Below are 17,931 nucleotides of genomic sequence, written 5' to 3'. Positions count from 1 at the left end.
TTGGTCAGGCTCCACCGCCCTCCACCCCAAGTATCAGGTCCCCTAAACTTTCTAAAAGTTTATTTAGTCTTTTATTCTCGGTGTTCTCAATCTAATTCTAATAAGTTCATCCTTACATTTGCTTAAGTTAATTTCTGTTCCATGAATCTAAATACAAATTAACACAAATTTCATCTATCAAGAAAGGATCAACAAAGTACGAAAATACATATATCACTCTGTTATGATTCTAGGAAGAAAATTGTAAGCATCCTTTGGGAAGATTGAATAAAAACATTATCATCACTCTTTAGCTCAACAAGGCTTAAGGCATCTACAGTAATTCAGTATGTTGTCATTGGATGGCTTATAGCTGTAATGATTTTTAGTGAAGTGGACCTGGATTGGGAGAATGGTCATATTTCAGAAAGATTCTTCCCTTCTTAAGAGAAAAAGTACACCATTATTTTCATATTAATTTCCTAAGTTAGGAAATTTCCAAAACAAAACTGGTAGAAAAGGAACATAAGGTGCCTGATTTACATTTTCTTTTCTGGAGCAACAATATATTTAATTCTCAAAAGGCAGAGCAGCTTCAGATCCAATGAGTATGCTATTTGAAGTCTGATTTTATCTAATACCTTCAATACCTTCTGCTCTGAATGTTTACAGTGGTGCTATAATAAGCATGTAAATCAGCAGACTTATAATTTGGTAGACAGCACGGAGGCATCCAGCACAATACCCACCAAAATAAATAAATAAAGAGCCCTCCTGTGGTTTCATTTAAGGGCTTAAATTTTATCTGTGAAAATTTCCCAGCCATTCTAGTTCTCTATGGCCTCTGTGCATCATAAAGTGCTGTTTTTAATTAAGATATAAGGGCATTGTGAAGATTTCGCTGATTCATATATGGCTGTAATTTTTGTGAAAGTCAAATTAGAGGTTTAATACAAGGTCATAAGTCAGGGAGCCTCATCTGGATCATATTCATTTGTCTGACTTTGTTAGGATCTAACTTTCTTAGCATAGGAATACCGCCATATAGGCAAAGACCAAAAAGGCACATAAGGAGCTCTGGGTGACTTAGTGGGTCTTGCCATTATTAATGCCATCGTGAAAAATTGTTCATTTAGAATATTTTGATAGCTGAAATTCTATCTGAAAAGGTGTTGCCTCTTTATAAACACAATTTTATATTACAGAATAAAGACAAAAGGGAGAAGAGTGATGGATGTCATTTGACTTAGAAGTTTGAGGTTTTTCAATAACACTGTTCACTGTTATGTTTAGTGCAAAATATTAAGGACTTAACAATAGAAAAATTCTTCATAATTACAATGTAAGTAACCAACCCAACCTCTTTCTTAAGGTATGGTTAAGTGATCTCTGGGATGTTAATTAATATTAAGTAAAAGTTAATGATCTTGCTGGGTGTGGTGGTGCATGCCTGTAATCCCAATAGCTTGGGAGGCTGAGGCATGAGGATCTCCAGTTCAAAGCCAGCCTCAGCAAAAGTAAGGAACTAAGAAACTTAGTGAGATCCTGTCTCTGAATAAAATATAAAATAGGGCTAGGAATGTGACTCAGTGGTTGAGTACCCCTGAGTTCAACCCCAAGTATCACCCCAACACCCCAAAAAGAGTTAATGGTCTTTTTAAGATCTAAGATCAAGGCAACAGCAAAAATTGGTTTAAAATAAAATCTGAATTCCTATGTTGCCCAATGTCATTTTTATTTTAAAGGAGAATTTTTATACTCAGGGAACCAAGAGGCTCTCTCAACTGTTTCTTATTGGCCATTACACATTGCTAATAGGTTAAAATTTCACTTAGAGAAAGATACTATCTTTTGTGAATATTAATATCCCCATGACATTTTATGTGCTGCCACCTCAATGGAATTTAATCTTCTTTCATGGCACCATTCCTTGCTATTCTTTGTAAAAGTTCCTACTGAAGAGTTGCTACCAGAAATTATCAGGGAAAATCCACTTTGCTGCATGGTCACCTCGTTATCTGAATTACCCACAGAGCAAGGCTATGCAGAAGCTGCACTAGGGCAGGACCCCAGAGGAAGGGGAAACCCTTTGCTATGCACTGTGTATCAGGGAATCCCATAGGCTACATCCTTCTCCCTCACTGTCTCAGCAGTGTGGAATGTGTATAAATTGAAATCAAAACTGGCTAGGATTTTATTTCAACTGCAGTTTTCCCAGACACTGCAGAGCAGGTTTGAAACTATAGCTGCTCTAAAAAATCAGTCAAGAATGCATGTAATGTTTAAAAGGAAGTTGTTTATTTTCCCTCTTCTGGGAATACAAGAAATAAAAAATAAATGGAATAAAGAGTTTCCCACTATCTTGGGGCCTAAAACTAGCAATTTTTTAGTGAAAATGTGTGGCAATATTTTGGAAAAAAAAATTGGCTTAAAAGCATATGCTTCTATTACAGTCAACTGGTTTTTATCTCTCAAAACACTTGCCAATGTTCAAATTTCTGTCACCCCTTTCTAGAAAATTATTAATAGTTGAAGTAAATTCTTACAGAAGGTCAGAACACCTGGCATAGACCATGTGACAAAGGTCCAACCACAGGTAACTGGAAAGAAATTAGAGCAAATATAGCTGCAAGCACTTCCTTTTCCATGGCTCTAAAGTTGAATGGTGACAGAGCTATTGCTGCTCTGGGTGTAGTAAATGGGAGAGGAAGTCACTGCAGTGTTGCAGACCCATACAGCAGAAGAGATTCCTGTTATGTGAAGATAATCAGTACTAGAAAAGGTGATGAAACCATGTGCACTTAAACTGAAGATCCAAAGTGCATTGTAAATGATATAAAAAGTTTTCTTGAGTCTTAATCTTGAAAGATAAAAGTAGACATTGTAAATCTAAGTTTATGTGATTTAACAAAACACAGATTATAACTGCAGTCATGTATGAGGTTCTTGGAATAAACAGACTAAATGAGGTGTGATTTTTTTTTTGGGGGGGCGGGGGGGCGGCAGGAGAAGCCTAACTTTTCCAACAAAATTACATGATGTTATCACATTATTCATTTGCTTTTTATTTCCTCAGCATAATTAGCAAATCGTCTTTTTCCAGAAGTACATGAGAACCAAAGATCTTACTTATTATTTTTCTTCATTTAATCTTTTGATGTTCAAATTATTCTCATATCAAACATCTAACAGGAAATAAACCTAATTCTTCATATGTTGCCTGGCCAAATATTGACAAAGAATCATGTACCTGTCCACAGCTTTACTGTCTTTCTCTAGGACCTCAAAAAACCCTGTATCTTTGACAAAACTTGCAATTTTGTTCTGTAATAAATTTCTTCAAGACCCAACACCCCGGTGGAGACCTTGACAAATAAGGAGAGACATTGGCATTCAAATGGAAAAAACGTTTGCATGAAGACCAGTTTTAAAAATGGCCAAGTCCTCAGTGGATATTCTTGGGTCATGATGTTTGCTTTACAACCTCTAAGGGACTGTGTAGGAGGTAAATTATGAATACTTGAATAATGAAGCATATATTTTTAAACCAATAAAGTGAAGTTAATTCCTTTAGACCCAGTTTAAAATGATAACCTATTAGTTTTCATTTTAAAACCTCATTGTAAGACTCTTGAGAGTTATAGGACGACCTCTATTCAGTACAAATATTTTGAACACTTTAAAGTTTGAAGACTTTTAAAAGTTTTTTCTGCCCATTTTTTATTTTTAATCTGTTTCAGAGAACAGCAATGATGCCTTAGTGAAGAAGAATTAAGCAGTTTCTTCTCTTTCTCAAATAGGAGAAGCACTGATGTATTCTGAAATTCCAAGTTCAGAAAAAAAAACATTTTTTCATACGTTTCATTATTTATTATTTTTCATAATAAATAATGTGACTGGACCAACCTGGGCCAGCATCATAGAGTATAAGATTCTGCATTTCAGAAATCCCCTGAGCATTTGTGTATGACTACTAGTCATAGAATTCCATCAATAGATCACTGTTAAAAATTTCTACCTCTCAGCACACACGTATTACAAATGAGGATAAATATGAACTTAAGTATCTTAGAGGATATGTGAACCAAGCAAGCACTTCATCCAATGAGCATTATTTGTAAATTATAGCACAGTTCCTCTGCAATAGAGTCGTAGGTTTACCTGAGATTGTGCATTGACATTGGCTCCATTTGTGACCAAGACCTTGACCACCTCTGCTTGCCCAGCCAAAGATGCGATATGTAACGCTGTGTTTCCTTTCTGGAAAGTGAAAAGCATGACAATGTGAACTCCGTCACCTTTCTAATTTCCCTATGTTTAAAGCTCCCCAAGGGAATACAGTTGACAAGTATTTCACAAGAAATGTACCCTAATTCTTACTGAGGACAGAATCCTCACTGAAATTGGCAAATGACATAAAAAGCATCACTGATACTGACCTTTGTGGCTGCATCCACATTGGCTTCTCTCTGTAGCAGTTCAGAAACAACTTCCACATGGCCTTCTTTGGAAGCAAGATGGAGTGCATTCAACCCATTCTGATAAAAAGCAAAAGGAAAGCTTCACTGGGCAGGTTGAAAATAGAGCACTCAATGATCAATACTAGAAAAGGGGATGAAATCATGTGCAGGTAAAATGGAGAATCAAAATCTAGCAAGATAATCTCAGTGATATTTGCTTGCATATGTGCAGTGAGCAACCTAAATTAGGAGCAGGAGTACTTGAAAACTAGGTGGGTTGCTTCATTATTATTACTAAAATTACAGGAATTATTAAAGAATGTATGCTACCATTTCTGAAATTCTGACAAGCAGAGACTATTTTGATAATATCAAGCCGGGAAAATTTAACAGAAAAAAAACCAAAAAGAGGAGAAAATCTTCCTAATATTTAATGGAAGCTTTAATGAGTTTAAAGTCTAAATACTTAGAATTTGAATAAAACAAATAAACAACAATGACCAAAACTGACCTGATTGCAAATGTTGATGTCAACTCCATTTTTTATGTAGTCAAGGGCCTTTTCTAGGTGTCCAGCTCGAGCTGCTCTTAAGTAACTTGCGTTGGCATCAGACTAAAATTAAAAACAAAATAAAAAAAACATTTTGATGAAAAAATGAAACTAAAGTGCAGATTTATAACTACCGGGTTGGTAGTCTAAATTCAAATGAAAGCAACCTAACTGCTCTGTTTCTAACAAAAAAAGAGTAATTTTTTCTGCAAAGTCACCAAGAAAATGGCAAGATCTTTAAAAGTTAGTTTCAGAAGTGTACAAAATTACCACTTCTTTCATGTTATAAATCATTCCGAATTGAGAAAGAAAATTCAGGCAACTTCAATCATTGTGCAATTTACAGAGAGTGAAGAGGAAGCCTGAATCCTTAGCAATCATATTAGAAAGGCCTTGCTAATTCTCCTGTATCTGAAATTTAACATCAATTTCAGTTTTCTAAATCTACCACAGCCAAATATTCAACTGGTCACTTCACAAAGATATTAACACCTTTTCTGTTGTTATAGTATTTAACAAGAATTTGAAGTTGGGTGTTGTGGTACACAACTATAATCCCAGCAGCTTGGGAGGCTGAGGCAGGAGGATCATGAGTTCAAAGCCAGCCTCAGCAAAGTCTAGGTGCTTAGCAATTCAGTGACACCTTGTGTCTAAATAAATTATAAAAAAAGGGCTGGGGATGTGGCTCGGTGGTTAAGTGCCCCTGGGTTTAATCCCTGGCACCAAAATAAATAAATAAATAATAAAGAATTTGTAGATGATGATCATCAGGTGTATATTCATACAGGATTCAGCCTTGTTTTAGAATGCAAATTGAATTCTAATGTAGAACAGCCTACTTGGAGTGTGAAGTGTCCTTTTGTACCGATTTTCAAGCTAGCTAAGACCAAAGCCTGGAGAAAAGTCCATTTGGGACAGCAAACAAAATGTAAAGACAGTAAAACAAGACAGGTAATTCATTCACTGACAGCTTGCAACTCTGTATTACTGCTAATCTCTAACACTTAGACTGCATAGTTGAACACAACTACTATTAAAATCTTTAATAGAAAAAAGATAGTGAGAGAAAAAACTACAAAGTTGGTCCTGCAAAGTTTGTAAAGGAGTCTTGCTCAATGCAGAACAGTACAAAAGTAGTTTGGCTCCTGAAAGAGCAGACAAAATAATTTGTCACTGGTTATAAATGCAATCACATAGGGCATGGCTTCAAAGAGGAAAGTTTCCTCCTGCAGCCATATAGTGAATGCCCCTTCAAAACCCCTGCTCAAATGCCACCTCATCTGTGAGGTCTACCAGACCCCCCAGGGCAGGGCTTAATGGCTCGGTGCTCTCAACACCTTAATTGTACTGAGCTCTCCTGGTTTTATCACAGAAGCATAGTTTTGGTATACCCATCCTCCCACCCTAAATTGTAAACCCCTTTAGAACAAGCAGAGGCAGATTAAGAAGCAGGCAACTGGAAAGACATCAAGATGCCAAGCTTTGAAGAACACCAACACATCCCTGAAAATGTAATTGACATGAAGGAAATTCTGTCTCTTGGAGAAGTCTTTCATTCTGGTGTAAATCAATCAGTAAGAATTGATCTGCTCAGCACCTCAGAGGAGAAGCCACTGCCTCCAGGGTCTCCTCTACCCCTCCCCTTTATGGCAGTAAACTCTCTGAACGAATGAACATTTCCTCTTCCAAATCAAGGCTTCTCAATCTCAGCACTATTGGCATTTTGATCTGAATAATTCTTTTGCTGGGGTGGGGGGGCAATTCTGTTCATCATCCAGTGCTTGGTCTTGACCAGCTAGGTATAGTCATATCCCCTATTTGTGACAACTAAAAATGTCTTTAGAATTGCCAAATGTCTCATGAAGGGCAAGGTTTCTCCAATTGTGAACTACTTTAAGTAAATGAACCTACTTATTTTAAGATTGCTAGTTTAAAAAGGCTAAAATCTCTAGGTTGTCACATGCCTTCATGTAGCACAATGCAGTGACCCTACCTACGTATGATATCCATCTTTTTGTTTTTCTTGTAACTAGAAGATGTAGGTGTCTACAGATGTTTTGTGAATGGCTGAATCAACAAACAAGCACACCGGAAATAACTGGTAATCAAATTATTTGCAGCAGGTATTTAAGTTGAGAATCTGCTATGATGCAAAGATGGACATCATATATCATAGATGAAGTCACTGAGCCATGAGGCTATAGAGCACACATAGATATTACTCAAAATAAAATTGGAGTTTGAGTTAAGCATGAAAATAATCAGAGCAGAAAGTTAAGAAAAAGGAAGACAATAAGAGAAAGTTTCAAATCAGACAAAGAAAGAATCATATAAAGTTTCCAGGAATTTAAAGAAAAAGTGCAGTCTTAGAAGAGGTTTACAATAAAGGTATTGTGTCCAACTACAACTAAAAATAAGTAAATATTTTTTTTTTTTAAAAGAGGTTTACTACTTCAAGGAGGTCAGTTTTTTGTCTATAAGTTCAGTTAGAATTAAATTATCTATGCAAGGATGGCTCATTGTACCATAAAACATCACCATCTTTGTGCCTGCTCAATGACTTATCAGTAAATTTGCCCAGAAGGGCTCAGATGCTGTTCTGGGAACAAATGACATCAGCCTGGGTATTCAACTGCCAGAGATAACAACTGTGAGTTAAGCATCCCAAACTCTGACTTGAGGCACATAAAAACAACTAAGGAAGCTGCTATTGAAAAAAAAAAGTGAGATAATTCAAGGAAAAAAGTCTTTGACTTGATTCCAGATTTAGAAAGGTTTGGTATTTCCATGCACTGTCCATTTTCCTCAGAATTTTTCTACCCAAATCTGTAAAGCAAAACAAATAGATTCAGATGAGATAAACTTCTAATTCAGTGGTTCTCTACCTGAGATCTGAATTCTCTGGAGACTAAAAGAGTTAGGATTGAATTTTCATTTATATACATGATCCTCCACATCCCAGTTGTGTATTTGTGGATTCAATCAACAGGGTATTTAAAAAATATTTCTAAAAAATTGTGTATATTAAATATCAACACACTTAAAAATACTTGTCTCTATAACTATTTATGTAGCATTTACATTGTTTTAGGTACATGTAATCTAGGAATTTAAAGTATAAGGAGAATATGCATAGGTCATATGCAAATATTATAGCATTTTATATAAGAGACTTGAGCTTCCACCGATTTGTCTGTGGAGATTGGGGACAGTGCTGGTGTCCAATGGAAGACAATTTATGCCTATATTCACCAAATCTACATATGCACATATAACTTGCACCCATTTCATATAGCTCAGGAGTACTAAGCTATTCATGGATCTGTATTTAAGAAATCCTGCTCTTGTGATAGATCCTCTGGTAGATAAGTTCATTATTTCTATTTTACCAAAAGCTTTGATATTAAAGCAATTCTCTGTGTTAGTTTATTGCCTTAGAACATTAAGAAGTATAAGAAAGGACAAAAATTGTCATCACTTTTCTCAGCTCTCTGTTATATACTAACATACTCGCCATCTCCAAACAGTAACTTTATACTTAAAAGGGCAAAAAGAGGAAGAAAAAGACTCAAAAGGTGGTTGAAGGGGTATGAAGACTGCCTTGAAGAAAACTTAACAATTTAGAAAGTGAAATTATTAAAGCCTACAGGAAAAGAACCAAGAAGTTCCTTCTTTTACTCAACCACCTGCAAGCAAGGTAGCTATCTTCCTTGCTTTTGAGTTGAAGGCCAGCCTCAGCAACTTAATGAGACTGCCTCAAAATAAAGCATAAAAAAGGACTGGGATAAAGATTAATGGTAGAATGTCCCTGGGTTCCATCACCAGAACTGTAAAAATACACACATACATACATAAATATGACTGTTGATAAATTACTGTGGAAGGAAATCAGTTTCAAAGAGAAATTAGGCTTTCCCATGTGAAACATCAGATGGAGGAGGACAGTGCCTATGGTGTTAGTCCTTGCAAAGGTGAATATAAAGAGGTTAGTCAACACTGTTTTTCCCTTAAAGACCAAAATCTGATGTGAGAATTCAGAAAACAAAAAGCTGAGGGATAGTGCAGTACTTGCTTAGCATGGGTTCAAGCCCCACTACCATCAAAAAGATGGAAAGAAAATTTTATGTTTTATTTACTTAGCCATTTTACTACACAGAAAAGAAATATGGTTTTTCAAGAAATAGTTTCAGGGACAAAATCAAGCATTATTATGAATTAATTTAATAACTTAGCATCTTCACCTAATCTGGAATATTGATATTATTCCATAAAATACAGTGGTTAGAAAGGAAACACATTCCCTAAATGCCAATAAATAGTAACTTAATACTTCACACACCTCTTGCTATATGTTAGACACTATTGCAAGAACTTATGTTTATGTTATTATCATTTAATATACTATGTACTAATTGCATAAGTCCTTATGCTACTTCACTTGGTCCTTATAATAGTTCTATGAAGTAGAACTACAGTGGGTTGAATGGTATCCCCTAAAATTTATGTCCATTGGGATCTCAGAATAAGACCTTATTTGAAAATAGGATCTTTGCAGATGGATTTAGTTATGAGGCCATAGTGAGTTAGAATGGGGCATAAGTCCATTTACCGGTGTCCTTATAAGAAGAGAAGAAAGACATGTGGATATAACAGAGAGAAGGTTACATCGGGAAGAGGACAGAGATTAAGATTTTGCTGCCATCAACAGAGACCATCTGGAGTCACCAGAAACTGGAATAGGCACAGAGAAAAAAAAAAAAAAAACTCCCTTAACAGCCTTTGGGAGAAGGTGATTCTCCTGACACTCTGATTTTCAACTCAAACTCTCCGAGTTGTAAAATAAATTTCTGTTGCCTTAAGCCACTCAGTTTGTGGTGGTTTATTATGGCAGACCTAGTAAACTATACAAGTAGGTAACTGTTAGTAGCTCCATTTTCTAAGTGAGGAAATGAACTGTAGAGAGGATGAGTGACTTTCCTGGAACATGTAGCTTGTGAATGGCAGAGATGGAACTCAACAGTGTGACTCTGGAGTCTGGGTTGTTAACCATTATCCCAAGAAAGAGATTAATAAATGTTTGGTCTATTCTCTTAGTTCATTCATTCATTCTCCATCAATCTATCTGTTTAACCACTGAATTGACTGGTAGGTACTTTCAGATATATTATCCCAGACCAGAATTCCTTTACTGAATTCATAATGAGTCATAGATCAGACCAATAGTAGATCCCTAAATGAAATGCAGATTGGAGGCTCAGTGAATGTATAACAGAGCTTGGATCCTTTGCCTCTAGATAGAGGTAAGAGGGCAATCTCTGGGGCCTATTTATACTTGACCTGTCATTTCTCCACCTTTCTCCTAAACTTTCCAACCACTGGAAACCATGTGAAGGGTCAGATGGTTCTTCTAGTAAGCTTCATGTTCCTTTTCTCTTCTGGGGACCTGCCTTTTGTCTACCAATGTATTTAGGTCTCTCCAAAAGAGAAAACAGAACAACCCAAACCAAAAACTTTCTTCTGATTTTTCTACCCAGCACCTAGATCATTTGTAAGCAGTGATCTCCTCTACTTCTCAGAGTAGGAGACTGATGAGGAACCGAAGCACTGAACTCTCAATGGACTGTACCTACTTTACTATCCTAGCTGCATTACTAACAGTGTTACCTTTTTCTCATCTGTCAAATGAAATAAGGATGAAATTAGATAATTTATGTCAAGAGATCAATCAAGCAAGTCCATAACAAACAATAAGAATTTTATTTTTTGGTTACCCTTTAAATATCAATCTTTTTGAAAGATTAGTTTAGGCTTCCCAGTTCTATACCTTTCACTCTAATTTATATTTGCATTTCTGGCAATATGGCTTCTCTCCATAATCAATAAATGCCTCTTGGTGCAAACTCACCAACCAAATCCCAATCATCAAATCCCATGGCATTTAAATCTCTCCGCTCACAGGGTTGAACTGAGAGTAGATAACCTCCTTTTTCTTGAACATCTTCTTTTTAGCATCTCTTATCTTTCTTCACTTGCTTGGTTCTGCTTAGCCTCAGTCTATCAGTGAATAATGGGCCTTTTCAAAGTCAGAATTCAAATCTCTTTCCTTCCTCTGCCTTCTCTCTAACTGATCTCATGGCTTGCAGGGCTTCCTCTACTCTCTCCAAGCCCAATACTCCGAGTCCAGTCTCTGCTTATCCTTATCCCCATACGTTTCGCTTCCACATTCTACAACTCCCCCACCTCAAAAACAGCAACAGCAACAGCAACAGTTTACTGACCCATGTAATGTATCTGCCACTGCAACTGGATACTAAATTAGATGTGAAGGACAGATTTCTTTATTTCTATTTAAAGGTCCCAGGATGACTGAGGCTACCCAGGTATACATCCTTTATTGTGACTGATTACTACTTTTGTTTCTTTCTCTGAACCAGAAAGCTACATAAATACATCCTACCCATTATGCAGTCCCAAGGGCTTTAAGTTTTCCGTTTTTCCTTCTAAAAAGAACACATGTCATAGAAACAAAAGAGTACATAAAATATATATGAAGAAAAATCATGAAAGAAACCCCCATATACCTCTCAGTCAGTGCAAGAATCAAAGTTACAGGTGGCTTTGAGGACTCCCAGCCAGCCCTTCCTTGAGCGGCTCCCCTAGGGATCCCCTGATCTAGTTAATCATTCTGGCACCATTCTTAACATTCTTGCACGTGTCCCTAAGCTAAACATTACGTAGTCGACGGTCTCAGTACTCTGCATAAGTGGAATCATACATTATGAATCCAACTGTGACATGCTTATTTTGTCTAATGTGTTTCCCGGAGTCTTCCCAGCTGACACGAAACTCCAGTCAATTTATCAGTGCTGCTGTAGAAGATTCTATTATGTGATATAACACTATTTATCCACTGCAGAGTTGACAGATTTTGCGCTGTCTCTGAGTCTACAGTGAAAGATGTTGCCATTAATATTTGGCACCATAGCACAATGGTACACGAAGGCAAAAGTTTTTAAAGGTATACACCTAGGATCCTAAAAGTGGGGTCATTGGCTATGTGCCTTTTCAACTTTAATTACCAATTGCTTTAGGAAGTGATTGCACCAATGTACATTTCTGTCGTTTGTGATTACTAATAAACACAAATTCCTTAGAAATTAATCTTCAGCAATTCTTTAGCCCCTAGGTTAATATTACTGTAGTCCCAGAAGATTTTTGAGGTTGCTCCTGTCAGTTGCCTACAGGCACTATCAATCCAAGGTTACTTTGAAAATAAATGCTTGGCTTGAGGGCTTTTTGTTTTTGGTTTAAAGACTGCACAGATAAATTTTGATCTCAAACTGGTAAAGTATGAGTAGTTCCTGTGGTCATGAATTCTCAGGGGAGATTTTTTTTCCAACAGTCTCAGAGTCAGGCAAGATTTCTGGTATATCTTCTATAAGATGAGTTCATTTCCTGTTTACCTAGCTATTGGGAACCATGACCTTTAACAATCAGCTTGATTCAGTGTCTCTTTTAGACTGTACACCATGAGCATGACCTAGACTTTGTCTCCTGTGTTCTATCTGTGTCACTAAGTAAAACTGGTTCTTCCTTTCACATCATCTTTGATGTCTGCAAATCCCTTATTTTTAAAGACTAATTCAGAGATGCACTTCTAAAGACTTGTAATTTTTCTCAACACCTTAGCTTTCTCTATAGCTGAAAGTATTCTTTTTAAGTTTTTCTTTGCTCACCTTACACCTTGGCCAGCTCAGGCAACTGCTATATGATGCCCAGATCATTTTAAAAAAACCTCTAGGAGGTTGTAGTTGGCTTAGTTCAATCTGATGAAAGCATTGAGCAATGTTCAGGAGTTCCTGGGTAGCTACTGAGGTTCCCACAAAGTCGTGACAAGGAGAAGAGCTGAAATTTATTGAGTATCCACTGTATGTTGGGGGCCTTACTAAGCATTTTACATATTTTATTATAATGCGTTATGTATTATTATGTGCATATTGATACTATTTCTTTCTTAAATATTTAATCAAGATAGGAATCTTCACTACAGAGGCAAAAAAACTAAAGTTTGTAGAAGTTAAGCTGCTTTCTCAAGGTCATCCGGCTAAATAGTAATCAAAGATTGAAACCCAGGATCATAAACTCAGGATTTTTCCTTAACACCACTGGTTTTCAAATTGGGTTGTGCAGAGCCCTGGAGTTGGGGCACACCAGGGTGCAGAGTGAGTACCACTCAGTGAGCAGTTACATGAGCCTATCTTCAGCTTCATCCTAAGTAGATTGACTTTCATCTGTTTTATATATTGGTGTTTGATGATAAATTTCATTTGTAAAAATGTTTCCACTTTTAAACCAGGTACTCAATCAACTTCTATGACAGCCTCTGAGGCCCTTTAAAACCTGCCCCCCCCCCCACCCATCCACATTCCAGCCTGAAATAAGACATGGATACTACTCTTAAAGGTGATTTAGACAGCTTATTATTTCTGACTGGTCCCACAACTTCCCAGCACTATGATTTTACCCAGGACATCCTCGTTGCTAGTGGTCCTCACTACCCCCCTACTCCCCAGTGAAATCTCCTATCAACAGACTCCACTACTGAATCCTAGTCCAGCTCAAAGGCCACATCACATTTGCTACTTTTCTTGATAAACGCTGGACTTGACCAGTTCTCTCTCCATATCTCTGCTTAGGTATCGATAGTCCTACGAAGTTGCACTGTTAACTCTTTTAGAGATCCTTATCTTCCACCTTGAGGATGCAGTTATTGCTTTCAATGACCTTAATAATCTAAATGCATAAACCCAGGCAAGGCACATATGAGAATTCACAGTAGAGCACTGACAGAAGTTGGTGACTAATAGAGAACCATTTCTGCATCCTGATTATACAGCCAGGAGGCAAGACTTCAGCAGGGCACTTAGGGAGAGACAAGGAAGAAAAAGTGGGTAGAGGTATAAAAATGGAAAGTTTCGAAGAATGGTGAATAGAAGATGCCCCTGGGAAGGAAAAACTGAGAGGTTCAGGGAAGGCTTGGTATGCCAGATACATCTGATTTAACATTGCCATAAAGATACTAGGAGGCAGTGAGGAGTTTTGATAAGTGCAAAGACATCATTAAAGCTACATTTATCCCAATCAGTTGACAGCATATGTGCACATGGGAGAAAACGGAGATAAGATCTGCAGGTCAGTGTTGTCAGTCCTCCATAATTCAAGGATCTCCTGGGGAGAATTAAAACACGTATGAGAATCCCCATCCCACAGACTGATACTCAACTGGCTCAAGTTAGGAAATTTTGATAAATGCAGCTCAGGTGATTCTAATGTGTAATCTGGGGTGCGGGACCCTGGAGAAATGAATAAAGAAAATATGACAGTGAAATACTATTCAGCCTTTAAAAAGATGAAATGTTACTTGTGATAACATGGATGAATCTGGAGGAGTAATGTCAGATGAAAAAAAAATACAAATACCATGTGATCTTACTCACATGGCACCTAAAAAAGCTGATCTTACAGAATTCAAGAGTACAACAGTGGTTACTAAAAGCTGGGGAGGGAGGGTCAGAGAGAGCTGGTTAGTAGGTACAATATTATAGTTAAAGGAATAAAATTCTGGTGTGCTTTTCGCACAAGGATAACAACAGCTAACAATAATATAGATTTCATAAAAAGATAGGAGAGGATTCTTAGTGTTCTTATCACAAAAAAATACATGTTTAAGATGAGAGATGTGCCACTGACCCTGATTTGATCATTACACCCTATACATATTGACATATCATATCATAACCCAGAAAGGTCTAAGATTGTCAACTAAAAAATATTAAAAGGATTATTGTGTGTGCTAATGTGATATGGAGATTTGGGGACAGCAGTGAAATGGCAAAGGACTGAGGTGTGAGGTCATGCTGAAGGTGTGCTGTCAGACTTTTCATTTCACATAAAGAGACATTAAAGACCCAAAGCCAGATTTTAAAATTTGGCTTTCAAAGATTTTCTAGCTTTCTGCTCCACTCCTTTTCTTACTCTTCTAGGGGTAAAGCAACATTTTTATAGTCAGAAACTAGAGAAGTAAGACTTTTCTTAGTAGCACTGAATAGTAATAGTTGGTAAATAAACTAATACAAATTTGCAAATAATTCTTAAGCATGAAGGGACTTACGGTGTGTGTGGTGGGGTGACTGCTTACCAAAATCCCCAAATTCTCTATTTAGTGATTTCCGACACCAAATACAGTTTTGAAGTATAAATGGAGATATGTTGCAGACAACTGTTCAAAATCCAAGACACGTGTTTACTCAAAACAAAAGAACTTCCAACAAAACCAAATCAAGCGATTTGAGAGTCTCATGGTTCTGTGATGAAGGCTTTGGACTTGGTCGTGGACCTGTTCCTTGCCCAAGCACATGAGAGGGGAACTGGCAACAATAAATGGAGATTCCCCCACCAGACTAGAACTGAACCTCTGCCTATCCACTAGACATCCACACAGTGCCCAGAGTTTCCAGATACTGTAGACGAAGATATTGTGTGCTGATATTTTATAGTTATCTTGTACAATGATCTAATTTCCTACCAATTTCAAAAGAATGTGACCAATTGCACAACCTAAAACAAATGTGACAATCATGCTACAATCTGTGGCTTGTCAATAAAAACCCTGGGCCTTTAGGAAGGTTGGCATCTCTTTTTTTCCCCCAAAGGGGTAGTGAGGTATATGTCAGCATTCTTTTTTTTTAAGGTATGTCTTTGTGGGTAGGACATGGAGATCTTAAAGGGGAACTTTGTGTCTTTCACATGGCAAGTACTTAAAAAAAAAAACCAAAACTTGAATGGGTTTTAGCTAGGGAAGACCTTGGGTTATACCAGATTTATTCTTTTTGATTTAATTGCTATCCAGTAACTGGAAATTTTCCAGAATTTTCTATCCATAAATCAGTCAAAAGAGAAGTAGAAGGGGGTGGTAATTTAACCAGTAATAAATATGCTTCCAAAGGCTATCTATATTTGTCATCATCACTATCAAAACCAACTGCAGGGAAGTGCTGTCTCCACAGATTCCCTCTGATTGCTACAAGGCTGCCTTTGTCTGCAAGGATTCAGCTTGGTAGTAACCTCAGTTCATCCCTGAAAATGAGGTCACCGTCCCCTAACACATGTTAGGCATGGTTAGCATCCTGCACTGGGACCTCGGCCAGGAAGGCCCCTGCTGTCGCACATGTCAAGCCTGCTGGGCGTCTGTGCACAGTGGCCCCTCTCAAGCTGAAAGGCAAAACACATTCCCATCTTTATCTCTAAATAGAGGGGAGTGGGAATCAGTAGAAAAACAGTGCAGGCAGCCTTTTGTTTTTGTAAAGGCAGTGTTTCTAAGAGATTTACCATACTGTGTGCTGATAAAACCCACTCTCTTTCAGTCTATCTAGGAAGACCCAGAAGCCAGGCACTTGGAGATGCTTTTTCTCACCCCAGAAATCAGACTCTGAAATATTTTCCTGGACACTGATTAGAAAGAGAGAGATCTTTCCACAGGGGAAAATAGTGGGTATTGGTGGTGGGTATTTCCAGTATTTTCCAGCACAAAGTTGATACTGTTCAATAGCAAAACAGCTTTTGAATTTGCAATTTTCTAACAAGTTAAAAAGAGCCAGTTTCACCTGACTCTCAAGGGGCATAAAAACCTACATGTATCAGAGGAAGAGAGTTTGTAAGGCTTAATAATATAAACTCAGTATAATAACATTTTGTTTCGATTTGTACCAGTCTATAAGAGAATTTCAGACCATTTTGAATTAGAACTTATGTTGTCCTCACACTGTGGAACTTTCAAGGCATTGAAGCTGTGGATACAGAATATTATGTGTTAGACAGGATGCAATAAATGTTAGGAATTGGTAGAATGATATAACTAGATGACAGGCAAGTTCCCTTCTGCTCTACAAGTGCCATAGTACTATAAAATGTGTACCCACTCGCTCTTACTGCTAATGGTAAGTGCTTAATTTCCCAAATGAGCAAAGAGTGTGGCTAGGGTACCTACCGCAAAATGTGAAAAGAGGTATGGCTATTTATCCAAGGTATTTGTAAAGAACAAAATTAGTCATTTACTTTATTCCATTCAAGGGAAAATAATAGGACAGGAGAAGTTTGTCTTTACTTTCATAAGGGTGAAACCATATAGCAGGGACATGTTAACTTGAAAATTAATTATCTATCTAATTATTCTGAAATGTAAAGATGCGTATAAATAAGCCTGGAAAGTAGCCACAAACGGAGAAAACTTTTCTGAAAAGTATGCTCAGCAGGTAGGTTAATTATCAGACTGGTTTGACACCTCTGCTGGGTTCGGACATGTTTCAGGCTCTCTCTTGGGATAAAGAAATATAAGAGAAACAGTAGCACACTACTTGGGAAAGAACAGCCCCCTCAGCAGAATTCTTGGTGCACAGTGATTCAGAAGCTACAAAAACCCTAGAGAATTTTCCTTCTTTTTGAAATATATACAAATATAGAATATTAATAAAAGGAAGATTTAGTCCTTTCAGAAATTTTAATCATATTTATTTCAGGGAATTATGTTCCCCAATGAGTTAAAATAAGAATGCAATTGGAAATTAAAAAAGCAGATAATGTTGCCTTGTAGTCCATAAATTTGAATTTGGTGCTGGGCACAGTGGCACATGCCTATAATCCCAGCGGCTCAGGAGGCTCAGGCAGGAGGATTGAGAGTTCAAAGACAGCCTCAGCAGCTTAATGAGACCCTGTCTCTAAATGAACTATATAAAAAGGGGTGGGGATGTGGCTCAGTGGTTAAGTGCCCCTGGTTTCAATCGCTGGTACTTAAAAAAATAAAAAAATAAATTTAAATTTGGTGGGTAATGGGTTCCTCAAAACCTGAAATCCCTTTCTGTTTGTCAGGCAGAAAGCAGGTGCTAA

At 37.3% G+C, this 17,931-nt stretch overlaps 1 protein-coding gene across 33 annotated transcripts in view; it reads right to left on the bottom strand.

The window, feature by feature from the left end:
* The window catches only part of Ank3 (ankyrin 3), a 639,364-nt gene that overhangs the window by 221,912 nt on the left and 399,521 nt on the right, over nucleotides 1-17,931 (bottom strand). For all 33 annotated transcript variants that reach the window (XM_058577999.1, XM_058578003.1, XM_058578025.1 and 30 more), the window contains 3 exons: nucleotides 4,951-5,052; nucleotides 4,419-4,517; nucleotides 4,141-4,239 (listed from right to left, as the gene is read on the bottom strand). In XM_058577999.1, coding sequence (XP_058433982.1) covers nucleotides 4,141-4,239; nucleotides 4,419-4,517; nucleotides 4,951-5,052 — 300 coding nt within the window. The remainder of the gene's footprint in view (nucleotides 1-4,140; nucleotides 4,240-4,418; nucleotides 4,518-4,950; nucleotides 5,053-17,931) is intronic.

This window comes from Marmota monax, unplaced genomic scaffold, assembly GCF_021218885.2.
Source record: "Marmota monax isolate L192 unplaced genomic scaffold, Marmota_monax_Labrador192_F-V1.1 WCK01_AAM20220418_F8-fsc00019, whole genome shotgun sequence".
Lineage (NCBI taxonomy): Eukaryota > Metazoa > Chordata > Mammalia > Rodentia > Sciuridae > Marmota > Marmota monax.
The sequence above is the reverse complement of the archived record's forward strand: the minus strand, read 5'-3'. Positions and strand labels throughout refer to the sequence as shown.